Source organism: Salvelinus fontinalis, chromosome 24 (assembly GCF_029448725.1).
Source record: "Salvelinus fontinalis isolate EN_2023a chromosome 24, ASM2944872v1, whole genome shotgun sequence".
Taxonomy (NCBI): Eukaryota; Metazoa; Chordata; class Actinopteri; order Salmoniformes; family Salmonidae; genus Salvelinus; species Salvelinus fontinalis.
This window is the reverse complement of record NC_074688.1, coordinates 18211345-18239128: the sequence shown is the minus strand read 5'-3', so window position 1 is coordinate 18239128 and position 27784 is coordinate 18211345. Positions and strand designations below refer to the sequence as shown.

Here is a 27784-nt window from a genome sequence, read left to right as displayed (position 1 = left end):
ACTTTTTCTACTGTATTATTGACTGTGTGTTTGTTTATTCCATGTGTAACTCTGTGTTGTTGTATGTGTCGAACTGTTTTGCTTTAATCTTGGCCAGGTCGCAGTTGTAAATAAGAACTTCTTCTCAACTAGCCTACCTGGTTAAATAAATGTAAATATATTGTAAGGTAATTTTATTTTAGAGAGATAAAATTTGGTTAGTGACCGACCTTTTGGTTACTGGCCCAACACTCTAGGCTACCTAACTATTTGGTAACAATGGATTGTTTCTGGCACTTAGCTCAAATAATTCAGGTGTACAAAACTACGCTTGTCTCAATGAATCTCAAAGAAACTGAAAAGTAATGAATTTGCAATTTTTTTCACAAGTCTTACTTTTCTCACAGAAGCTTCCGGTCCATCCAGAGGAGCAGGTGCAGGCTCCACTCACATGATCACACAGAGCCCCGTGCTGACATTGACAGTCCAGGGCACAGCCCAAACCATAGCTGCCCTCCACACACTCTGGGGGAACATGGTAGAGACACATGGACAACATCAGACAGAGATATCACTAGCCAAAATATATACACATTTGCTGCTGTGAGGACATGTTTTTTGTCACAGCAAAAATATTGTCACAGCAAATAATCCTGCAGCAACGGGATATTAACATTTAGTCCCTAATTTTGCTTGACTGATGGTTAGACTATTAGCTGGACAAAAGTAAGCTACAAGAAAAGTGCAATACTATTAATTTAACCGTGTGTTAGTGTAAGTTTTCAGTGAATTTAAGAAAATCACAAAGCTCATCTGCATTTCCTGTGGTACCGGAAAATTCTCAGCAACAAAAGAGTGATCAAATGAAGACAATTCGCTACACCTGCAATAACATCTGCTAAATGTGTGTATGTGACCAATAACATTTGATTTGAACTAGTCCAAAGATGTGCTACAGTGTATTAACTAAAGATGGCAGTATTTCCAAAGAAATGTCTTACTCTGTTCACAGTGGTCTCCAGTGAAGCCAGCCTCACACACACAGCGTCCAGTCACAGCATCACAACTCAGGGCTCGGTCTGCACACTGGCACCTGTTGGAGCACCCAGAGCCCCAGGACCCCTCCTCACAGGCTGTGGAGACACACACACACAGACACACAGACACACAGACACACACACACACACACACACACACACACACACACACACACACACACACACACACACACACACACACACACACACACACACACACACACACACACACACACACACACACACACTGGTTGGTTAAGAAAACTACTGTGTGTGTGTGTGTGTGTGTGTGTGTGTGTGTGTGTGTGTGTGTGTGTGTGTGTGTGTGTGTGTGTGTGTGTGTGTGTGTGTGTGTGTGTGTGTGTGTGTGTGTGTGTGTGTGTGACTGATGTATCGGTGAGAGTCAGGGTGTGGTGAAGTCTGATCACTCACACTGTATGTGTGATGGTGGTGCTTACGCTTGGTGCAGATGTGTCCTGTTCGGCCCGGGGGACAGATGCAGTGTCCGGTGACATGGTCACAGCTGGCATCAGGGTGACAGACACAGGTGCTCACACAGCCTGGTCCATAGGACCCTGTTGGACACACTGTTGAGCAGAGGAATAGTCAGGGTGAAATACAACACAGTATTATAATAAGGTCTTTCTTCCTTGCAGTCTCTTTCCTTTCGCCCTCACTTTAGCAAGACTGAAGGCTATTGCCGTTTATTTGTTTCACTCACCAGTCTGGCAGAGTTGTCCTGTGTACCCAGGGCTGCAGTTACAGACTCCTGTCTGCTTGTTGCAGGAAGCTCCGTTATCACACGCTCTACATTGGAACTGGCACTTCAACCCCCATAATCCCTCTGGGCAGTCTACGGGGGGAGGGAAAACTCAGGGCTATAGCTATTGACCAGTTATAGACCAGTTTTGGTGGTCGGGTAATTTGGTCAGGATAAGCCCTAATTAAGTTGTAGGTCAAAGGGTTAAAAGTAGATGAAGAGCAGGTCTGATTGGTGGACCGATGTCTTCCAATACTACAATGGATATGCAGTGCCTCTGGAAAGTACAGTCGTGGCCAAAAGTTTTGAGAATTACACAAATATTAATTTTCACAAAGTCTGCTGCCTCAGTTTGTATGATGGCAATTTGCATATACTCCAGAATGAAGAGTGATCAGATGAATAGAAATTAATTGCAAAGTCCCTCTTTGCCATGCAAATGAACTGAATCCCTGCCACAAAAGGACCAGCTGACGTCATGTCAGTGATTCTCTCGTTAACACAGGTGTGAGTGTTGAAGGGGACAAGGCTGGAGATCATTCTGTCATGCTCATTGAGTTTGAATAACAGACTGGAAGCTTCAAAAGGTGCTTGGAATCATTGTTCTTCCTCTGTCAACCATGGTTACCTGCAAGGAAACACGTGCCGTCATCATTGCTTTGCACAGTACTTCACAGGCAAGGATATTGCTGCCAGTAAGATTGCACCTAAATTAACCATTTATCAGATCATCAAGAACTTCAAGGAGAGCGGTTCAAATGTTGTGAAGAAGGCCTCAGGGCACCCAAGAAAGTCCAGCAAGTGCCAGGACCGTCTCCTAAAGTTGATTCAGCTGCGGGATTGGGGCACCACCACTACAGAGCCTGCTGCTCAGGAATGGCAGCAGGCAGGTGTGAGTGCATCTCCACGCACAGTGAGGCGAAGACTTTTGGAGGATGGCCTGGTGTCAAGAAGGGCAGCAAAGAAGCCACTTCTCTCCAGGAAAAACATCAGGGGCAGACTGATATTCTGTAAAAGGTACAGGGATTGGACTGCTGAGGACTGGGGTAAAGTCATTTTCTCTGATGAATCCCCTTTCCGATTGTTTGGGGCATCCGGAAAAAAGCATGTCTGGAGAAGACAAGGTGAGCGCTGCCATCAGTCCTGTGTCATGCCAACAGTAAAGCATCCTGAGACCATTCATGTGTGGGGTTGCTTCACAGCCAAGGGAGTGGGCTCACTCACAATTTTGCCTAAGAACACAGCCATGAATAAAGAATGGTACCAACACATCCTCCGAGAGCAACTTCTCCCAACCATCCAGGAACAGTTTGGTGACAAACAATGCCTTTTCCAGCATGATGGAGCACCTTGCCATAAGGCAAAAGTGATAACTAAGTGGCTCGGGGAACAAAACATTGATATTTTGGGTCCATGGCCAGGAAACTCCCCAGACCTTAATCCCATTGAGAACTTGTGGTCAATCCTCAAGAGGCGGGTGGACAAACAAAAACACACAAATTCTGACAAACTCCAAGCATTGATTATGCAAGAATGTGGCCCAGAAGTTAGTTGACAGCATGCCAGGGCGGATTGCAGAGGTCTTGAAAAAGAAGGGTCAACACTGCAAATATTGACTCTTTGCATCAACTTCATGTAATTGTAAATAAAAGCCTTTGACACTTATGAAATGCTTGTAATTATACTTCAGTATTCCATAGTAACATCTGACAAAAATATCTAACGACACTGAAGCAGCAAACTTTGTGGAAATTAATATTTGTGTCATTCTCCAAACTTTTAGCCACGACTGTATTGTACTGTTTGAATATAGATCCTCACCCCAGATTTGAAAAACAATGAGGGACAATATAGAAGAAACGGTATGAGATTTAAGTGAAATATAAATACAGTATGATAATGAGTAATAATACATTTTAACAGTAATACAGGTATGAAATACTGAGTTATGAAGCATTCTAACTACCTTGTTGACAGGCCTTTCCTGTCTTCCCAACAGGGCAGATACACTCTCCTGTCATGGGGTCACAGGGTTCTCCTCCACACACACACGTCCGGAGGCAGTTCTCCCCGAACTGACCAGCACTGCAGGCTACAGACAGATACACAGAGGACGGAATGATGGAGGGAGAGAGAGACAGAGAGAAAGGGTTACACAAACCTTTTTTCATTTCCTGTATATCTCCCTCGCTGGGATCGTGTGCAGTAGCAAGGTGAGCTCAAAGTGGACTGATGTTGCATGGCCACCTCTCACAACCTCATGTCAATTCAAAGCTAAACAAAACCCTAAAGAGATGGATGATTTGTTTGCTTTAATAAAGGGACCCTCCTGGAGGTCTGGACGATGCATTAGGTCTAAAATAACCCCTCCATGTGATCTTGGCTAGTCTGTAGGGAGACCGAGTTATGAATTAAACAGAGCTCCTGGACGTTCTTTAATATCTCTGGAGCAAAGGAGAGATGAAAGCCACTGAAACGGTCCACTGGTCTGTAGAGCAAGCTGCCAGAAGAGGAACACAATTGAAACCTATAGAGCAAACTAATACATACACACATGTACGCACAAGCACGCAGGCGCTCACACACTCACACACCCATTAATATTTCCACATTCATGAGGGAACAGTACAAAAGAGCACTCTCAGAATGTAAGGTCAGGAGTTGTTACGGAACGGACCAGGAAACACTCCTGTCCCTAGGTACATGCATTGTGGTTGGGGAGTCTCCTCCACAGGGGGATTGGCTCACCCAACTGACACAGGTTCCCATGGAGCCCTGCAGGACACCTCCGGGTGCACTCTCCACTACTAGGGTCACAGGTCTCCCCAACTGGACAGTCACACTGCTGCCAACAGCCACTACCATAGAACCCTGGATCACACTCTGGAAAGAAACGCACGCGCGCACACACACACAAACATACACATACCCACAGGAGAGGAGCGTCACTATCATCCAGACAACCATGAAACCATGTAAGTTTTATTTTTCAATAACCTCAATATCAGTGTACTGTATTGTCTGAGCCGGAACAGCTTACTTTGCTGACACTGAGAGCCGTGGTGGCCAGGTTTGCACAGACAGGTCCCGTTCTTGGGATGGCAGCCCAGGGAATGTTCCAGATCACAGTCACACTCCTCAGAGCAGCCAACACCGTGGGTCCACCTGGGACAAGCTGGAGAAGAGAAGGTACTCTCACTACAACTTTAGGATCAGGGACCAAGCTACGGAAAGGGAATTGACATCATTTTCTTCATCTGTCACTACTGCAGTGTTCCTAAAATCTGGTCCAAGAGACACACTTAGGCAGTGCAGGCAGTTTATTAGTTGAATCAAGCTAGAGCAAAAGCTTCAAGATGTCGGCTGAAGAACACTGCTGTACTAGATTAAGATGTCAGTCATGGTGGCTGCTGGGTACTGTAGTGTAGATGATATGGGTACTCACACAGGTGGCAGAAGCGCCCGTACAGCCCTGGGGCACACAAGCAGGCTCCATAGAGACGGTGGCAGCCCCCGTTGTTGGGGCAGTTACACCTCCGCCTACAGTGTTTCCCAAAGTATCCTTGTGGGCAACCTGTCAACATGTCAACAAGACACAGAAGAGTTGCACATGTGGTTAGACCAGATTTTGCCATTCCAGCATGTAATCTGTTTGTGCTGTCTTGTAAACCCCTATGGTCATTGTCACATTGACGAGACAGCACAAACGGATCTGGCACCAGGCTATGTCTACAGGGCAGAGCCAGTGCCTAACCTTATGGGTGATGAAACAGGGTCAGCTAAATAGGATTAGCCACTTAAGGCAAGGTGACTGGTCTGTGTCTGGACTTGGACGTGGTGGAGCTTTGACATGGAGTGACATAAAACCATGCAGTGGGGAGGAGGGGAGAGGAGTGGTGGGCTACTGAAGTGCCAGTAACTAGGAAGAAAATGTGCTGTGTTTGGACCCCTGTGGGGAGCAGTCGGGTGTGTGTGTGTGTGTGTGTGTGTGTGTGTGTGTGTGTGTGTGTGTGTGTGTGTGTGTGTGTGTGTGTGTGTGTGTGTGTGTGTGTGTGTGTGTGTGTGTGTGTGTGTGTGTGTGTGTGTGTGTGTGTGTGTGTCAGTCCCTACCGTCCTCACAGAGCTGGCCCTGCACCCCCGGTGGGCAAACACACCTCCCGGTTACTGGTTCACAGGAGCCCCCGTTCTGGCAACGACATAGGCTGTTACAGGCCTGTCCATAGGTCCCCACTGGACAAGCTGGGAGGGAGAGAGAGAGGGTGGGTGGGGGGGGAGCGAGAGCAAGAGAGAGATTTGAGAGAGAGAGATTGATTTTGAGAGACATTCTAACTCTTTACTTTTCTATTATCTTCTCAACATGAGGGTCTTAGCTTTTTGCGTTTCCCACATTAATCCAACACGTCTTGTGTAGCAATTACCACACACAACCCACCTGGACCTTTTAAATGGGTCCAGTCAAAGCCAGTCAATATTCCATGTCACACTTCTTGTGTGCAACTATTTTATGAATCTCTGAGGGAAAATGTGTTAGTTAGCAATTAGTAATGTTTTTAGCCACGTGGTCAATGTGGCAAGCTAGGCAAGAGCAAAATCAGTACATAACACATTCTGAGAAAACGCAATAGTTTTGGTATAAAGATCTTTACTTTAATTCTATTGCTCTCTGGTTACACTGTATCCAGGCATACACAGCACTGCCTTCCCATATCTAACAAATGTTGTCATACAAAATGCAATAGCATGTCTATATACAGTGTCTTCGGAAAGTATTCAGACCCCTTGACTTTTTCCACATTTTGTTAGGTTACAGCCTTATTCTAAAATGTATTCAATTGTATGTTTTCCATCTCAATTTTTCACACAATTTTTTGAAATGTTTGTTAATAAATTTAAAATTAAAAACAGAAATATCACATTTACATAAGTATTCAGACCCTTTACTCTGTACTTTGTTGAAGCACTCTTTGCTGAAGCACCTTTGGCAGCAATTACAGCCTCAAGTCTTCTTGGGTATGATGCTACAAGCTTGGTACACCTGTATTCGGGAGTTTCTCCCATTCTTCTCTGCAGATCCTCTCAAGCTCTGTCATGTTGGATAGGGAGCGTTGCTGCACAGCTATTTTCAGGTCTCTCCAGAGATGTTCCATCGGGTTCAAGTCCGGGCTCTGACTGGGCCACTCAAGGACATTCAGAGACTTGTCCCAAAGCCACCCCTACATTGTCTTGGCTGTGTGCTTAGGGTCGTTGTCTTGTTGGAAGGTGAACCTTCGCCCCAGTCTGAGGTCCTGAGCGCTCTGGAGCAGGTTTTCCTCAAGGATCTCTCTGTACTTTGCTCCGTTCATCTTTGCCTCAATCCTGACAAGTCTCCCAGTCCCTGCACTGAAAACCATCCCCACAGCATGATGCTGCCACCACCATGCTTCACCGTAGGGATGGTTTCCTCCAGAAATGACGCTTAGCATCCAGGCCAAAGAGTTCAATCTTGGTTTCATCAGACCAGAGAATATTATTTCTCATGGTCTGAGAGTCTTTAAGCACCTTTTGGCAAACTCCAAGTGGGCGGTCATGTGCCTTTTACTGAGGAGTGGCTTCCGTCTGGCCACTCTACCATAAAGGCTTGATTGGTGGAGTGCTGCAGAGATGGTTGTCCTTCTGAAATGTTCTCCCATCTCCCAAGAGGAACTTTGGAGCTCTGTCAGAGTGACCATCGGGTTCTTGGTCACCTCCCTGACCAAGGCCCTTCTCTCCCTATAGCTCAGTTTGTCCGGGCAGCCAGCTCTAGGAAGAGTCTTGGTGGTTCCAAACTTCTTCCATTTAAGAATGATGGAGGCCACTGTGTTATTGGGGACCTTCAATGATGCAGAAATGTTTTGGTACCCTTCCCCAGATCTGTGCCCTGACACAATCCTGTCTCGGAGCTGTACGGACAATTCCTTCGACCCCATGGCTTGGTTTTTGCTCTGACATGCACTGTCAACTGTGGAACCTTCTATAGATAGGTGTGTGCCTTTCCAAATCATGTCCAATCAATTGAATTTACCACAGGTGGACTCCAATCAAGTTGTAGAAACATCTCAAGGATGATCAATGGAAACAGTATGCCCCTGAGCTCAATTTCGAGTATCATAGCAAAGCATCTGAATATCTATGTAAATAAAGGTATTTCTGCATTTTATTTTTAATACATTTGCAAAAAAAATCTAAAAACCTGTTTTCACTTTGTCATTATGGGGTATTGTGTGTATATTGCTTAAAACATTTTTTTTATTTAAACAATTTTAGAATAGGGCTGTAACGTAACAAAATGTAGAAAAGGTGAATAGGTCTGAATACTTTCTGCTCTTTCCATGACACAGCGGAACTCTTCTTGGTGTGAATTTGAACAATGGTCCAAAGGAGGATGTTTAAATGTATAAAAATGACTGATGCTAATGGATTTATCCCCACGTGGCTACTCCACTCAGAATGATATCCCTGGTTCAGGTCCAGCCCAAAGACACTCAATAATCATGCTTGGTTGTGAAACAATGACTTCTGGCCTCTTTCTAACAGCCCTGGCCTGGGAGATGTATTCTGTCTGTTGTGGACTTGGCCTATCTCCAGGCCAGATCTGGGTTCAAATACCTAACCCCGAGGACTAACCAATCAAAGAACTGCCTGCTCAATAATAGACACTGAATAACACTGAAACTCTCTCAAGTGATAGATGACTTCCAAAGGTTACTGTGGTAATAAGAGAAGCTGGGGAGAGAAGAGGAGAGCGACTTACTCTCGTTACAGATGACGCCAGTCCATCCAGGTGTACATTCACAGTGTTCTCTGTCCACACCACACACTGCTCCGTTCTCACAGTCAGCACAGCTCATACTGCAGTCATCCCCAAAGGAACCATCTAGACACACTGACACACACACATAGTCCTGTATAACCATGGCATGATTTACAGTTTTGCCACATGTCACATTGAGCATCAACCAGACATGTATGTAAGCACTGATTTGCTACCTATGTGGCTGACCAGGGTGAGTTCCCCTCTCTGTGCCTCTTCCTCCTGGTCTTCACCATAGGGTGAGTGCAGGGCTGCAGAGTACTGCAAGAGCTGAGGGGGCCGTCGGAACAGCAGATCTGGCAACCTGTGCACTTCCAGATCCTCCTCTGCATCATCCTCCTCTTCATCGTCATCCAGGTCACTGTCGTACAGCGCTGCATTGGGACAGACAGACAGACAGACAGACGGACGGACGGACAGACAGACAGACAGACAGACAGACAGACAGACAGACAGACAGACAGACAGACAGGTAGACAGGTAGACAGGTAGACAGGTGGAGAGGAGACACTCAGAACACATTCACATGAATCACATTTACATTACATCTAACGATTCTATACTGTATTATACTATACTATCATTTACATTACATCTAACTATACTATACTGTATTATACTATACTATACTATCATTTACATTACATCTAACTATACTATACTGTATTATACTATACTATACTATCATTTACATTGCATCTAACTATACTATACTGTATTATACTATACTATCATTTACATTACATCAAACTATACTATACTGTATTATACTATACTATCATTTACATTGCATCTAACTATTATATACTGTATTATACTATACTATACTATCATTTACATTACATCTACCTATACTATACTGTAGTATACTATACTATACTATCATTTACATTGCATCTAACTATACTATACTGTATTATACTATACTATCATTTACATTACATCAAACTATACTATACTGTATTATACTATACTATAATTTACATTACATCTAACTATACTATACTGTATTATACTATACTATACTATCATTTACATTACATCTAACTATACTATACTGTATTATACTATGCTATCATTTACATTACATCTAACTATACTATACTGTTTTATACTATACTATACTATCATTTACATTGCATATAACTATAATATACTGTATTATTCTATACTATACTATCATTTACATTGCATCTAACTATACTATACTGTATTATACTATACTATCATTTACATTACATCCAACTATACTATACTGTATTATACTATACTATCATTTACATTACATCTAACTATATTATACTGTATTATACTATACTATCATTTACATTACATCTAACTATACTATACTGTATTATACTATACTACCATTTACATTACATCTAACTATACTATACTGTATTATACTATACTATACTATCATTTGCATTACATCTAACTATTCTATACTGTATTATACTATACTATACTATCATTTACATTGCATCTAACTATACTATACTATATTATACTATACTATCATTTACATTGCATCTAACTATTATATACTGTATTATACTATACTATACTATCATTTACATTACATCTACCTATACTATACTGTAGTATACTATACTATACTATACTATCATTTACATTGCATCTAACTATACTGTACTGTATTATACTATACTATCATTTACATTACATCTAACTATACTATACTGTATTATACTATACTATCATTTACATTACATCCAACTATACTATACTGTATAGTACTATACTATCATTTACATTACATCTAACTATACTATACTGTATTATACTATACTATCATTTACATTACATCTAACTATACTATACCGTATTATACTATACTATCATTTACATTACATCTAACTATACTATACTGTATTATACTATACTATCATTTACATTACATCTAACTATACTATACTGTATTATACTATACTATCATTTACATTACATCTAACTATACTATACTGTATAGTACTATACTATCAATTACATTACATCTAACTATACTATACTGTATTATACTATACTATCATTTACATTACATCTAACTATACTGTATTATACTATACTATCATTTATATTACATTCATCTGAATACTTAAAGTGATGCATCATTACTATAGTCTGCTGTTAGAAAACCTCACAAATGTCTCTCAGAGTTACGTTTACACGTTTAAAAACAATGTATACAAATTCACTGTGAAATTACAGAATACTAAAGTATATAGTATAGTATAGTATAGTATAGCATAGTACAGTATAATATTATAATCAAATAGTACTCACGGATGCAGGCTCTCTGGTCGTGGTCCAGACGGAAGCCCAATCTGCAGAAACACTCGTAGGTCCCCAGGGTGTTCACACAGTAGTGTTCACAGACAGAGCTCTCTGCCAGGCACTCATCAATGTCTGACAACACCACAGAACAAAAGGAAGTACTTTGAAAATGAAAAAGGTACTATACAAGTGTATTATATTTACATTATCAAAACTAGAACAATGAGTTTTTAGACACTGTCAATGCATAATCATCTCTGTCTAATAAAATACTGTAAACTCAATCCAGAGTCAATTTGGACCTAGATAATGAGTGGATAATGGTCAACGTATTGTCCTCTTACCATTGCAGCCACAGCCGTCTGCGTGGAGCCTGTAGCCAGCCTTGCAGCTGCACTCATAGCCCCCTGGGTTGTTCTTACAGAACTGACTGCAGCACGCCTCCCCACTCTCACACTCATCACTGTCTGGGGAGATGCAACAAAAGATGATTGTTCATTTGGGCACGCAACGGAAAATATTTAAAGACATTTTGGAATGGAAATTGAAAAAGAGCATTTGAAGTCATAGTCCCTACCTGTTTCAGAAAAGGCCCATGTTTGATCTGTTGCTTCTATACTTATTGTAGAGATAGAGAATGACTATAACCAGGAGTTTTTCCTTACCTTCTGACCTGACCAGGAAAAACTCTGGGCTTCGACAATGATGACCTAACCAAGAGTACCTACCCACACAGGTCTTCCTGTCCTCAGCCAGTTGGTATCCTTGGTTACAGGAGCAGAGGGGTCCGTTGGTGGTGTGTTCACAGTGGTGGGAGCATCCTCCATTGTTCTTCTCACAGCTGTTCACGATCTCCATCTCAATACCTGCAAATAGGAGGATACAACCAGTGAAGTGAAGGCTGGAACGCAACAACAGTATCTGTTTGCAATAAACCAAAACATTAGCCATCACTCACACATTAGCTTCACAAGAACATACTACAATTAGGGTCAGGGAGCTTTTCCTTATCATGTCACCTGACCAGGACTAACTACTCCTGACCTTTGTTATAAGCCTACGATGAGGGACCAGACTTCTTCTTGGTCAGAAAAAAACAATTGGCCTCAACTATGATGCTACGCAACTGTGATTTTGCCTGCTTTAGTTGAATTTACTGATTGTAAAGTTGCTTTGGGTAAGAAGAGCATCTGCTAAATGACTCTAATGTAAATGATTATGTATACTCACGGTAGCACTGTTTGCCGTCAGCGCCCAGCTCAAAGCCAGGGTTACACACACAGCTGAAGGAGCCCCGGGTGTTGACACAGCGATGGGCACATATGGCCTGGCCTGAGCTGCACTCATCTATGTCTACAAAAGATAGCATGATATACTGTAAGTCAATAGGGCACAGTCACATAGCACAGGTAGAGATTATATTACAGGGATCCGTGGAGTAATCATTTTTATTCATATGAGGCTATGAATGAGGTTCCGAGGGGGAAAAGTGCTTCTGGTTAGGAAATTGCCTTTTGTACCACTTGACATGTGGGTCAGTGACCTTTCGTCATAGTAATGCTAAAGCACAGGCCTGGTGGTGGGGTGCTCTTAGTGATTATGAAGCGTACCGCAAACACACACATGTGCACACACACAAAGGCACGCACGCACACACACACACACACACACACACACACACACACACACACACACACACACACACACACACACACACACACACACACACACACACACACACACACACACACACACACACACACACACACACACACACAGACTGTTGTGTTTAATGAAGTTGCCTGAACCCTATAGCCTTCTAGCCACCCCATGTTATAGTAGTAACCTCCAGCCATAGAGTTAATCAGCTTAAGGCCCCCCACACACAGACAGCACAGCTCCAGTCATGGTTCATACAGCGCTGGAGGGTCGGGTCATAAAGCCTCAGCTCTAATGGGCCGGGACAAAGGCAACTCTCTGATGAATGACACCTTTGTTTTGTCCAGGCGCACTGATTTTGGAGAATAACAAACGTTTACATTAACGGAGTGTCAGTTAAACCACCATTAATACTCAATGTTCACGTGTTGCTTTACACGAATGTGGAAAAGTGAGAAAGTTCATGAGACGGATAGAGGTGATGGCTATGGTTTTTCAGTGACCAATGAGGGCTAGACTTGCTTTCTTAAGAGGATTCAGGGTGGTGGAGATTTATAGACATGTTCGGAAAAGTCTCTTTCACTCTAGGGCATTTCTGGGAAGGTTGTCTGCATGTAACAGCGTATTGAAATATGAGAACGTCAGTTTGTGTGTGTGTGTGTGTGTGTGTGTGTGTGTGTGTGTGTGTGTGTGTGTGTGTGTGTGTGTGTGTGTGTGTGTGTGTGTGTGTGTGTGTGTGTGTGTGTGTGTGTGTGTGTGTGTGTGTGTGTGTGTGCATTTCCAGACATACTTTCGGAAAGTATTCAGACCCTTTCACGTTACAGCCTTATTCTAAATGTTCTCATCAATCTACACACACAATACCCCATAATGACCAAGCAAAAACAGGTTTTTAGAAATGTTAACAAATTTATAACATTAAGAATATTTACATTAGTATTCTGCCCCTTTGCTATGAGACTTGAAATTGAGCTCAGATGCATCCTGTTTCCATTGATCATCCTTAAGATGTTTCCACAACTTGACTGGAGCCCACCTGTGGTAAGTTCAATTGATTGGACATGATTTGGAAAGGCACACCTGTCTATATTAGGTTACACAGTTGATAGTGCATGTCGGAGCAAAAACCAATAATCGTGTGATAGACAGATACTCTGTCTTTCCGCTCCTAGCCCACGTCTACAGTTGCTGCGCTAACACAAGGGCTAGCAAGTATCACTTCTTTAGTGAATAAGAGTTCAAAGTTCATACCAAGTTGCCATACTTTAAGCTCATGCTATATTCTGGCTGGTATAGTCGAAATTCATCCTTCCGGCATTTAGGTCGTCACCTTCACATTGAAATTTGATGCTAATTTCGTTAGGTTCTTGCTGAGGTTGGCTTAGTTCTGTAGGTTGTCTTTTCAACGTGGGGATGGTAAGTCCTCGCGTCCTTGGAACAGGAAGTTTATATAGTGGTGAAAGAAGGGCGTGAGCAGAGTGGTGTTCTTCTGACAAACCGTTCTCTCATTAAGAAGCTAAAAATTACATGTAATCTTTTCACAGATAGTTTCATATTTAAACATTTAAATTACACAACAATTCCTTGTGAATCTGACAACTAGAATGTGTAGATTTTCCAAGATACAGTTTATGTCGTCTTATCATCAGTAATCATGTCTCAGACGCCAACTGAACTGACATCATATTCATTAAGTCCTAACGCATATTTTCAACTGGTTGGATTACTGAAATATGGTTCCGTTTCCCATCTTTTGATGTCACCAAACTCTCTCTCAATGTTAACAAAGGCTTTACTAGAGTCAACTCTATAGAGTAGAGAGAGAGAAAAGGGGAAAGGTATTCATGGGGGTCATAAACCTCCCCCATCAAGCCAACGTCATGACACCAGCAACCTGTACACAGCATCCAGTCGAAGCTATCAACTGCCTTTTCTCTCATGTCTTTTCTCTCAAGAGTGTGCCATGAGTCCACGTGGAGTGAGCATGGAGAGAGATCCCGTCCAAACCTCTCTCATGCTGCTTGTGTACTGGTAGGAAAATGGACAAAGACATAATGGACTGTAAAGGACAGTGCCGACTCAGGTGAGACATTATCAAGGGCCATACACTTTGAACATATGCCACTGGGAAGACGAACTGAAACATAATATAAAAAAGAACATGAACAAATGACAGAAGAATGAGTCCCGGGACGGAGGGGGGTAGTCAACCGTATCTAAATTGATTTAGGCTTCTCCAAAATGATTTTTTGGGGTATCATGTTGATTTTGGAGGTCTGCACATTGCGAAATGTATAGTAATTTAGACTAAGAATGCATTGAGATATCAATCTGTCATTACCACAAATGGGGGCTGTGATGATAATAGTTAAAGCTAGAAATATAAGATGAATGTACTGTATGTAAATGTACATTCTGCCAGTATCAGTGTGCTAAATTGAGGGTCTTAAATTACAGTGATAGAACCAACGTGAAGCACTAAGGACTGTCATTCTGAATTTGGGTTGGATAATTTATCAAAAGTTCTAATTATGATTTGGAAAGGTGAGGCTTCTAGACAGAGCTACGGCCCTAAAATGTGAGGAGAGCCACTAGATTGTAGCTTGTACCTTACCTCAATCTCATTCTTATCAAGGTTGGTCTGAAACTGTTAAAACATGTGCTCTTTCTCTTCCCTGTGAAAGTCAATATGCATGTGCCCTAAACCAAATTCAGGCGATTCAGGAGAAAATTGGCAACACTAAAAGAATTGCATAAATTGGCTCTGCAAAACAGAGGCAGGTCAAGACGGCACTTGTGCAATCAATGACGATGAATGTTGTACTTTTGTCCCAGATTACTCTTCTAATATGATTGATCTCGCGGAATACATTGCCACTGTTGCTAAGAATAATTCCCCACAACCAGAAGGACACTTGAAACTTGGTTGGAATCCCTGTTTGGAAGTTGAGGATCCCAAATCGCCAAATGGGCTGTAGCGTGTGTGTGTTTTTTCTTAGCTCTAAATTGTGTTATTTAACATGCTGTGTATGTGTGTGTATTTTTGATACATTCACTCCCGTTAATAGAAGTGTAACCTTTTATTATGATGATAGTATTACCATACTAATTAGATTGTATAACCCAGAATGAAGGGTTTGAAATGATGAAGTGTCTGATTTTATGTGTTGACTTCCTTTACTTTAACACACAAGTGGTAAGAGGATGGAATGTGATGGAACATTTTATATTGGTGCTTTTCCAATAACCAACTTCTGTGTTCATGCAAGTGACCGATCGAATTCTCACTATCAATATCTGCAATTTGGCAGTACGCCCAGACCCTTGTTTTGAGAACGAAAGATATCTCAGTTTCAAGGTCTCAGCTTAGAGAGAAGAAGCCTCATGAGGTATTGGTCTGTCACATGCATGACCCAGTATTGATCGGTCACTGGGACTGCCCCAGTGGAGCTCCTGACTGACATGTGCATTGAGTTGGTTTGAACCTCTCCAGCGCGCTGATAATAAACAATGATTGACTTCGAGTGTACCTGTGTAGAATTTCCACGACAGTAGTACTTTCAAGTATATTTATTTAAGTACTTTACACCACTGGCTCTTACCCTCACAGCCCTGGCGGTCACCGGCCAGCGAGTACCCAGGTCTGCAGCTGCACTCTGCTCGACCATCCACAAAATGACACAGCTGGACACAGCCTCCACTCCTGTCCACACAGGGGTCCCTAACTGATAGACAGACAGACAGACATGAGGCAGACAGTTTTACTTAGTCATATCCTGGTCACGCTATGACTGAAAACTGCCTCCTGTTCTTTATATGTAACTCTTTGCTCTCCATTCTAACACAAAGTGACTGCTATTGTACGCTGTAGGGAAGTCAGAGCACCATATCCAGTCTAGTCAGGACTCACACTCGCAGTGCTTCCCATCCCTCTTCAGTTGGTAGTTCCTACGACACTCGCACTTGTAGTGGTCGTTGTCCATGTCCACACACTTGTGTTCACAGCCGCCATTCTTCACCGAGCAGGAGTTCACAGCTTCATAGTTGGGACAGACAGACAGACAAACAGACACAAGAATTGAACAACACAGGACTGACTGACAGAGTAGAGAAAAACGCATTTTCATGCTGTAGCACACTACCTCAAATTAAGATCCTACATCTGTACTTTCGCTAATGTAGTCTTTGATTAGCATTTGGTGAGTAAATGTGTAACCCTTCCTTGAGATTGGTCACTAAAATATGAATTCAAAGAAGGAAGAACCGTATTGTGGGCTACAACACTGTTGGACCAGCACCGTCTTTTCACACCGCCATAATGGAAACGTGTGATTACAGGAAGCTCTAAAGACTGGAAATTGGATAATTATGGTTGCAGGTAATGAGTAACCTTGACTGAGACCTGAATATTGGAGTATTAGCTCTCAATGCCTAAATCAATGCCTAATCTTGAGTTGTGCGAACGACCGGGATCAAATCTGGTCTCACATGGTCATTACTCACCAATGCAGGTCCTTCCGTCAGTGTGCATGCGAAATCCCTGGCTGCACTCACAGTGGTAGGAGCCTGCCGTGTTCACACAGGTCTGCTGGCAGCCGCCATTCAGCTCCTCACACTCATTCACATCTACCGAGTATACCGACGGACAGACAATTAAACCTGGGTTCAAAAAGTATTTTAAATTGAGCATTCACTTGAGCCTACATTGAGGGCCATATGGGCGGAGTTTGCACTTTTGCTAGTATTCCATTGGTTCCCTTGAGTCAGGCAAGCAGAAAAACCTATTCAAAATGATTTCACATACTACTTGAACCCAGGTCTGCAGACAATATTCTCAGACACTTGCTGCAGAACAAATCCATTTTGGTAGGAGAAGGTTGTGCCAATGAATTCCCTGTATGGGCATTAATGAACAATGAGGTGTTTTGATGGCGTTTGAAGGAATGCTTTATAATGATGGAATACTACACAAACCTTTAGACAACATTGGGGCGGCAGCGTAGCCTAGTGGTTAGAGCGTTGGACTAGTAACCGAAAGGTTGCAAGTTTGAATCCCCGAGCTGACAAGGTACAAATCTGTCGTTTTGCCATTGAACAAGGCAGTTAACCCACTGTTCCTAGGCCGTCATTGAAAATAAGAATTTGTTCTTAACTGACTTGCCTAGTTAAATAAAGGTAAATAAATAAATACAATTTGTGACTTGAGCACTCTAACAGACATGAACCCACACAGACCACGTTCATTAGGAGACTCATATGTGTGTTACCGTGTCTGTGTCATGAATAGCACAATATTCATTTTATAGTGCACTACTTTTGATGTGAGCCCTATGGGCCCTGGTCAAAAGTAGTGCACTAAATAGCGAATAGGATGCCATTTGGGATGCATGGTTTTCATGGGTGTTCCAGAGGAGAGCGTTAAGGCCGAGAACAGCGTATAGGGATGCTTGTCATGACTCATGAGCGTGTCAAACGTAGGAATGCCGTAAAAAGATTTCACCACTGAAGCTCTCTTTTGTTTGACATCAAGCTCTGTGAAGCATAGTTGGACCCTGACGCAATAAGAAGGTTGGCGTGGTGATGGAAGTGATGACTTCACGAGAGACTGTTTTAAGAACACAATGTTTATGACCCCTTTATAGACGAACACACCATTTTGATACAATTAAATCAACCATTAATATGAAATCACCAATTGGACACACATTCTCTTCATCAGCGGAAGTTCTCGTACAGCGCTTTGCTGTTAACTGTAATGACTAGGAGTATGTTCTGACCACGTGACCTGATTAGAAAAAACTCATGGGTCCTACTTATACCTCTATAATTGGAGTCCAGAGTTCTTCCTGGTCAGGTCATATGGTCAGGATATTCTCTGGCTCTAGTAATGACGATTCACCACTGACACTCTTTCAACACAGGTTGTCCGCTATGCAGCAGACCTGAGTGTTTAGGACCATTCCAGAACCATTCACATGTGGTACATTAGGCACATGTTCCATGTTGTTCCATGTTCCAGGGAGCAGAGGCATGATGAGGAGACAACATTGCTGAGTGCTTCTCCAAGGAAAGTCAACATTTACTACCCATCTGGAGAACACATCAGAGTCAAGCTGTTTCAACTACTTCCTGGTTCCTGCTAATCCCTAGTCCATATGGACTTTGCACTGCAGGCTACTACTGGTCATGACAGTAGCACCGATACAGAGTCAGACATATATTCACCCCCCTAATGGTTAATCTTATGATTGGGGCTAAGGTAATCTGATCCCAGATCTGGGTTTAAGGGCAATTCCTATTCAACTAAGCAGTCTCAGCTTGTGGGAATGCACTTCTCCTCATAATGAACTAAATGCTACTTTAATTAGGTAACTTCCACTAGAAGAGGCTAAGGAGGGTCAAAGAGGAGGGCTGTCTGCCATATAAGGAGCCTTTTCATAACTGGCACATAGATTAATGTGATCAGGTTGAAGGACTGAAAATCCACAATGCCATTCCATTTAGACCAATCCGCTGCCTCGCTGAGTGAGGATAAAGGAACTCCCAGCGTCCCCTGTGGTGGATGACATATTCAGGAAGAAAATCCTAAACTGTCGTTCTAAACCCTGTTCTTTTTTTCAAAAGACAGGCTTCTTTCTTTAGTGGGCGTTTCTAAATACCTGAATGGTAATAGACTCAGCGAAGGTTTGGAGGGTAATATACTTAAGGTTCGCCGTGTGAGAGGATTTCAGCAGGACACAAAGGAAATCTTTCATTCAGACGTGAGGCTGAGACTCTGGGAGTTGGGTTGGGGGTTGAATTTTGTCTGAATGTTATTGTGTGACAGTCTTGAACTGACACCCACATCTGTCTGACACCCACATCTGTCTCAATGGTCTCTTGACAGCTGTTTGGGGAGGTGTCTGCCCATCCCCCGCCTCTCAACTCCCACGCTCCACTCTCCATAGATTAACACCATCCTATGTGGAGGGTCGCAGACAGAAACATTTAGCACTGGCATGCTCTGTTCCAGAATCAAAAAGGGTTTGTTATTTGCCCTTCAACGTTGTTACAGAGCACACTTGCCCTGGAACATGACTCTTACAGACTCCTACACCATTGCTCAAACCCTCACTAGAAAGTGACAACGTCCCATGTCAGGGGTCAAAGGCTAGGGGCACCTGTTGACACCCGCACCCCCTCAGAGCAACTGGGCATTAGCACTGTCAGCTAACTCAGCATGTTTCTGTCAGAACAAACAGGCAGGGTTTTGATTTTACGAGTTGACCAGATCTCCATGCCTGTACTGATTGTGTTCCCTATATGTGTGTGGTCTGCTAAGCTATTTGTGTCTCTGTCTCTTCCTGGGTCTCTGTCTGAAGATCCGGCAAGAGGACACTGGTGGATAACCTATTCCTGATCCTCAAGGAGCATAAGGTTAGGTCCCTCTCTACCCCCCCCCCACCCCCCCCCCCCACCCCCCCCCCCCCCCCCGTCCCCCCGCCCCCCCGGTCCGTCCCCCATCCCACACACACACACACACACACACACACACACACACACACACACACACACACACACACACACACACACACACACACACACACACACACACACACACACACACACACACAGGAGACCCAGCTTGCCCTCTTTCTCACCCTGACAGGCCTTTCCGTCCGGGCCCAGTCGACTGCCCTCGGGGCACTTGCAGTAGAAGCTTCCAATGGTGTTGCAGCAATGTCCCTCACAGCCGCCGTTAACAGTCGAGCACTCATTGACATCTGAGGAAAGAAGGAAAGCCAAAACCTCAGTTTTCATAGCCTACAAACTGCACTGTAAGCAAAACTGAACCCAAATCCATTGTAAACCGTGGAGCTTTGGAGCTTCTCCTTCTTCGGTTGATTCATTCCCCTCTGTCTTGTAAAATGTTTCTTCCTCAGGCATGAAGGGAATCTCAATATAACAGGTGTAGACCTTACAGTGAAATACTTACTTACAAGCCCTTAACCAACAATGCAGTTTTAAGAAAAATTAAATAAAAATAAATAAAAGTAACAAATACTTAAAGAGCAGCAGTAAAATAACAATAGCGAGGCTATATACAGGGGTTAGCGGTACAGAGTCAATGTGCGGGGCAATGGTTAGTCGAGGTAATTGAGGTAATATGTACATGTAGGTAGAGTTATTTAAGTGACTATGCATAGATAATAAACAGAGAATAGCAGCAGTGTAAAAGAGGGGGGGGGACAATGCAAATAGTCTGGGTAGCAATTATATTACATGTTCAGGAGTCTTATGGCTTGGGGGTAGAAGCTGTTTAGAAGTCTATTGAACCTAGGTACTGCTTGCCGTGCGGTAGCAGAGAGAACAGTCTATGACTAGGGTGGCTTGAGTCTTTGATAATTTTTATGGCCTTCCTCTGACACCGCCTGGTATAGATGTCCTGGATGGCAGGAAGCTTGGCCCCAGTGATGTACTGGGCCGTACGCACTACCCTTTGTAGTGCCTTGCGATCGGAGTCTGAGCAGTTGCCATAACAGGCAGTGATGTAACCAGTCAGGATGCTCTCGATGGTGCAGCTGTAGAACGTTTTGAGGATGTGAAGTCCTCCAAACTTTCAGTGAGTCCACTTCCCGTCACTTTGTAGACGTCCCAGCTGTCCAACAAAGGGCCATCTTTAAGACAGATCCAGCTTGAAGACAGACCCAGTATTGCTTTGATGACTCTGTTTCTAGAGAGAAAACTAAACCATGTTCTAACCTCAGTTCTGTTGTTCATCTGCCAGGGCCAATGTAGCTGGAAGCTAGGTATAAGGGACAGGGGAAGCTAGCTAGCTACATAATATAGCTTCCTAACCATACGCTTTGGTTAGGAAGAGCCCGGTAAAAGCACACTCCACAGACAGATGCTTGTACTTAAATTGCGGTCATTACTTTGCATGTGAATGTAAGCAGGTATTTCCAATTAAATGGCGATGCTGACAGAGTCAGTCATGGATGAGAACCTTCAGGCTCCTTGGTGCTGGTATAATGACTCCTATCAGCTCCTTTTTATAGTGATCTTGTGCATCACCAGTGAGGAATGTCTTTAAAAGAGATATCATTCAACGCTAATACGATCATGCTGTGTGAATCAACCATACACAACATGTATGAGAGTTATTTCCTCATTCAGATATTTAGCTCACTCCATTTCAAACCCACATGTGCATAGACTAATGTTAAATGTTTGCACAATGTCATAGTTTGTTTCCTCACTTGCATATGGAGTAGCATTCAAGCGTTCTAGCTTAATCACTCCAGCCGTTGTTAGATGGATCTGAGTTCCACCATGGCTCACTATGGGGACAGACAAGAGGTCCTTGTCTTGCCTTTATTTGTCTTCCGTGTGCTGATCAAACGCAGTGTGGTTTGAAGTCCCTGTAGATGAGGTGTATTGGGACAACAGCTGTTGTCAGTCAGTACAGGAAAGTGTGGACAGAGGTGTGAGAAGTCGCTAATGCGTGTCAAGGAAATCGCAGCCACACACAGATACACAAGAACACACACACACACACGCACACTGACACATAAACATACACACACACACATACACACACACACGCTGGCCAATCCTCCATCCTGACAGCATCCTACAAGAAGTGTTCCTCTGGTGGGTCATATCTATGGTGGGGGAAGACTTTGGACATTCTGTCCCTGTCTATTTGCTAATGATTTACTGTTAACTTGTGGCTATAAATAAACTAATGGTGCCATTGACCCTTAAATTACTGAACATTTCACAAGCAGAGTTCCCCAAAAAGTTCAGTATGAGAGAGAGAGAGAGAGAGAGAGAGAGAGAGAGAGAGAGAGAGAGAGAGAGAGAGAGAGAGAGAGAGAGAGAGAGAGAGAGAGAATAAGGAGTGCAGCCAGATCTATGAGTTAGCAGGCTTTTACAACCACTTGGCTCTTTTTTGTTTGTGTAGATTGTCAAGTGTGATCCCTCTCCGGCCTCTAGGTCACCAGGCTGCTCGTTATGGCCCACACCTGTCACCATCGCTATGCGCACCTGCACGTCATCAGACTCAACTGGACTCCATCACTTCCCTGATTACCTTCCCTACATGTGCGTTGTCCGTGTTTCTTATTTTGTATTATGTTGTGTTCATTTATTAAAACACTCACTCCCTGAACTTGCTTCCTGACTCTCAGCGCACATCGTTACAGAATAACGCCTCACCTAAGGGAAGCATCAGGGAGTGTTTTTTGTTGTTGTTTAGTTTTGGTGGGAATGACGTCGGGTCCGGGAGCCGCTACAGGCTCTCACGCCTCAGCCGGATCGCCAGGCTCCCCTGCCTCAGCCGGATCGCCAGGCTCCCCTGCCTCAGCCGGATCGCCAGGCTCCCCTGCCTCAGCCGGATCGCCATGCTCCCCTGCCTCAGCCGGACTGACAGGTTTTGCACGCCTCAGTAGAAGTGACCGGTCCGCTCCTGATCCCTGGGAGCGTAATTTTGGTCGCCGTCCTGCGGATGGAGCCGCGCGTCAGGGAGGGGGTACTGTCACGTGTGTTCCCTCGCCGACCTTTACGTCACCAGACCGCTCGTTATGGCGCACACCTGTCACCATCGTTACGTGCACCTGCACGTCATCAGACTCACCTGGACTCCATCACCTCCCTGAATACCTTCCCTATATACGTCACTCCCTTTGGTTCCTTCCCCAGGCGTTATTGTTTCTGTTCCAGTGTCATGTCTGTGCGTTGTTGGTGTTTCTTACTTCGTATTATGTTGTGTTTATTTATTAAAACACTCACTTCCTGAACTTGCTTCCCGACTCTCAGCGCACATCGTTACATAGATTGAGACCACCTGACAAATCAGGGTCCCCCAATAGCAACACTGAGTATGTTGGAGCACAGAAAATTACTGAGCGCAGTCTTAACTCCCTAACCACATCGCTGCCCATGGCTCTTCTCTTTCCTATCCGAGGGAAGCAGGAAGCACACCACATTATTACCGGAACTGTATAGTAATTATGGTCATTAATGTTTGTTTAGGCCTTGCAGCTGAGATGTTGACAATAAGGAACTTCTAAAGCGTATGCAAATGGTAATCTATAGAACATACAGAAGAAGAGAAGAGTAATACAACAGACAGCGCTGGAAGACAGACAGATGCTCTAAAAACAATCATGTGCCTTCAGCAATAAAAGATAAGCAGGCTGAGAGCTCGCCAGTCTGCTCCTGTTGAAGTGCTCAGTCAGATTTCACAAACACATACACATACACACACACACACACACTGTCAATGTTCCAGAGCCTCTCTGGCCTAGCCGGAGGGAAAACATCCATCCAACATGACAAACTGTACAGGAATTCCAAACAGACATTAGAATGGCACAGTTCCTCCAACTCTGATTGAACAACACACATGCACACGCACACCCACACCCACACGCACACGCACACGCACACGCACACACACACACACACACACACACACACACACACACACACACACACACACACACACACACAGAGCCACCAGAGCCCCTGTGCTGCTGTACAGAGACACTATCTATCAGACAGCAAAGGGCGCTTTATGTCCCCATGAAGTGTTGTTGGTCATGTCAGAGTTTGGTAGCTGGCCATGTCATTATCATTAAACAAATCTTATAGGCTGCCATACAGAAGACACAAAGCAGCACAGCCGTTAACTGCAATCAGTAGCAGGTGAGAACAGCAGACAGACTGTAGCTAGACATAGACAGACAGTAGCTAGACAGAGACAGACGGTAGCTAGACATAGACAGACAGACTGTAGCTAGACATAGACAGACAGACTGTAGCTAGACATAGACAGACAGACTGTAGCTAGACATTGACAGACATAGACAGACAGAAACAGACAGGCGAGACATCCCAGCGAGACATAAACAGACATAGACAGACAGACTGTAGCTAGACAGAAACAGACAGACTGTAGCTAGACAAAGACAGACAGACTGTGGCAAGACACAGACAGACAGACTGTAGCTAGACATAGACAGACAAACTGTAGCTCGACATAGACAGACAAACTGTAGCTCGACAGAGACATACAGTCTGTAGCTAGACATAGACAGACAAACTGGAGCTCGACATAGACATACAGTCTGTAGCTAGACATAGACAGACAAACTGTAGCTAGACATAGACATACAGTCTGTACATAGACATAGACAGACAGAGACAGACATAGACAGACAGAGACAGAGACAGACATAGACAGACATAGACAGACAGACTGTAGCTAGACATAGACAGACATAGACAGACAGACTGTAGCTAGACATTGACAGACATAGACAGACAGACTGTAGCTAGACATAGACAGACATAGACAGACATACTGTAGCTAGACATAGACAGACAGAGACAGACAGACTGTAGCTAGACATAGACAGACATAGACAGACAGACTGTAGCTAGACATAGACAGACAGAGACAGACATAGACAGACAGAGAAAGACAGAGACAGACAGAGACAGACACAGACATAGACAGACAGACTGTAGCTAGACATAGACAGACTGTAGCTAGACATAGACAGACTGTAGCTAGACATAGACAGACTGTAGCTAGACATAGACAGACAGACTGTAGCTAGACATAGACAGACTGTAGCTAGACAGTCTGTCATGATGTTGTTCTGCCACTGAACAAGGCAGTTAACCTTGAAAATAAGAATGTGTTCTTAACTGACTTGCCTAGTTAAATACAGGTAAAATATAAAATGTAAAAAAATAAAAGACAGAGAGACAGACTGTAGCTAGACATAGACAGACGGTAGCTTGACATAGACAGACGGTAGCTTGACATAGACAGACGGTAGCTTGACATAGACAGACTGTAGCTAGACATAGACAGCCATAGACAGACAGATAGAGACAGACAGACTGTAGCTAGAGAAACATTGCTTACAAACACGGAATGGATGAGATGTGCAGGAAGTGTGTTTGATGGGTAGACTGACTATGACTGGAATGTTGTATCCCTGTTGGTACTCTCAAGTAATGCTATCAATGCTTACACATGCATTTTTCTACATGCAAATAAACATTGTTATTGCATAACACAAAAATAATTGGACGGGTTGTAAATGTGTAAGTCCGCACAGCCTCAGAAACCAAGGATGGGTCGCCATATTGTCATCCCAGGCCACACCCACTCTTGGTTTCTAGGGACAAGCAGGGTCACCTGGGAGAGAACAAAGGGAAAAGGTACCCTTGTTTACCCTTCCTGCTTCAACCATGCCCTACACCACCTCACCAGAACCTGGTTGACCCCTAGCCTCTACCCCCGTGGCACTAAATCTGAGAGGATTGGATAGGTGTATCCAAGAGGTAAGAGGAAAGATGGAGCTATTCCTTCAAACTATCCAATCTTTTCAATGTAGTAGTAGGACCTCCCACCCCAATGCTGCTCACTACCTCAACACATACCGCTCACTTCAACACACACTGCTCAACACATACCGCTCAGCACACACTACCTCAACACATACCGCTCAACACACACTACCTCAGCACATACCGCTCAGCACAAACTACCTCAACACATACCGCCTCAACACACACTACCTCAACACATACTGCTCAACACAATCTACCTCAACACATACCGCTCAACACACACTACCTCAACACATACCGCTCACTTCAACACACACTGCTCAGCACATACCGCTCAGCACACACTACCTCAACACATACCGCTCAGCACACACTACCTCAACACATACCGCTCAACACACACTACCTCAATACATACCGCTCAACACACACTACCTCAACACATACCGCCTCAACACACACTACCTCAACACATACTGCTCAACACAATCTACCTCAACACATACCGCTCAACACACACTGCTCAGCACATACCGCTCAACACACTCTACCTCAACACATACCACTCAACATACACTACCTCAACACATACCGCTCAACACACACTACCTTAACACATACCACTCAACATACACTACCTCAACAAATACCGCTCACTTCAACACACACTGCTCAGCACATACCGCTCAACACACTCTACCTCAACACATACCACTCAACATACACTACCTCAACAACTGCCGCTCAACACACACTACCTCAACACACACCGCTCAACACACTCTACCTCAACACATACCACTCAACATACACTACCTCAACACATACCGCTCACTTCAACACACACTGCTCAGCACATACAGCTCAACACACTCTACCACAACACATACCACTCAACATACACTACCTCAACACACACCGCTCACTTCAACACACACTGCTCAGCACATACCACTCAACATACACTACCTTAACACATACCACTCAACATACACTACCTTAACACATACCGCTCAACACACTCTACCACAACACATACCGCTCAACACACTCTACCTCAACACATACCGCTCACTACAACACACACTGCTCAGCACATACCACTCAACACATACTACCTTAACACATACCGCTCAACATACTCTACCTCAACACATACCGCTCAACATACACTACCTCAACACATACCGCTCAACACACACTACCTTAACACATATCGCTCAACATACACTACCTCAACACATACCGCTCAACACACACTACCTCAACACATATCGCTCAACATACACTACCTCAACACACACTACCTCAACACATACCGCTCAACACACACTACCTTAACACATACCGCTCAACACACACTACTTCAACACATATCGCTCAACATACACTACCTCAACACATATCACTCAACATACACTACCTTAACACATACCACTCAACATACACTACCTTAACACATACCACTCAACATATACTACCTTAACACATACCACTCAACATACACTACCTTAACACATACCGCTCAACACACACTACCTTAACACATACCGCTCAACATACACTACCTCAACACATACCGCTCAACACACACTCCCTTAACACATACCGCTCAACATACACTACCTTAACACATACCACTCAACATATACTACCTTAACACATACCACTCAACACACACTACCTTAACACATACCGCTCAACACACACTACCTCAACACATACCGCTCAACACACACTACCTCAACACATACCGCTCAACACACACTACCTCAACACATATCGCTCAACATACACTACCTCAACACACACTACCTCAACACATACCGCTCAACATACACTACCTCAACACATACCGCTCAACATACA

The 27784-nt window shown here is 43.7% G+C and overlaps 1 protein-coding gene across 2 annotated transcripts in view; it reads right to left on the bottom strand.

Moving 5' to 3' along the window:
- The window catches only part of LOC129822084 (multiple epidermal growth factor-like domains protein 6), a 91910-nt gene that overhangs the window by 29417 nt on the left and 34709 nt on the right, over positions 1-27784 (bottom strand). For both annotated transcript variants that reach the window (XM_055879986.1, XM_055879987.1), the window contains exons 5-23: positions 20203-20325; positions 17066-17188; positions 16473-16598; positions 16165-16287; positions 12134-12256; positions 11632-11769; positions 11248-11370; positions 10913-11035; positions 8782-8979; positions 8546-8677; positions 5887-6015; positions 5222-5350; positions 4817-4951; positions 4525-4659; positions 3743-3868; positions 1738-1869; positions 1475-1603; positions 981-1112; positions 376-504 (exon numbers count right to left, since the gene is read on the bottom strand). In XM_055879986.1, the coding sequence (XP_055735961.1) occupies positions 376-504; positions 981-1112; positions 1475-1603; positions 1738-1869; positions 3743-3868; positions 4525-4659; positions 4817-4951; positions 5222-5350; positions 5887-6015; positions 8546-8677; positions 8782-8979; positions 10913-11035; positions 11248-11370; positions 11632-11769; positions 12134-12256; positions 16165-16287; positions 16473-16598; positions 17066-17188; positions 20203-20325 (2508 nt within the window). The remainder of the gene's footprint in view (positions 1-375; positions 505-980; positions 1113-1474; positions 1604-1737; positions 1870-3742; positions 3869-4524; positions 4660-4816; positions 4952-5221; positions 5351-5886; positions 6016-8545; positions 8678-8781; positions 8980-10912; positions 11036-11247; positions 11371-11631; positions 11770-12133; positions 12257-16164; positions 16288-16472; positions 16599-17065; positions 17189-20202; positions 20326-27784) is intronic.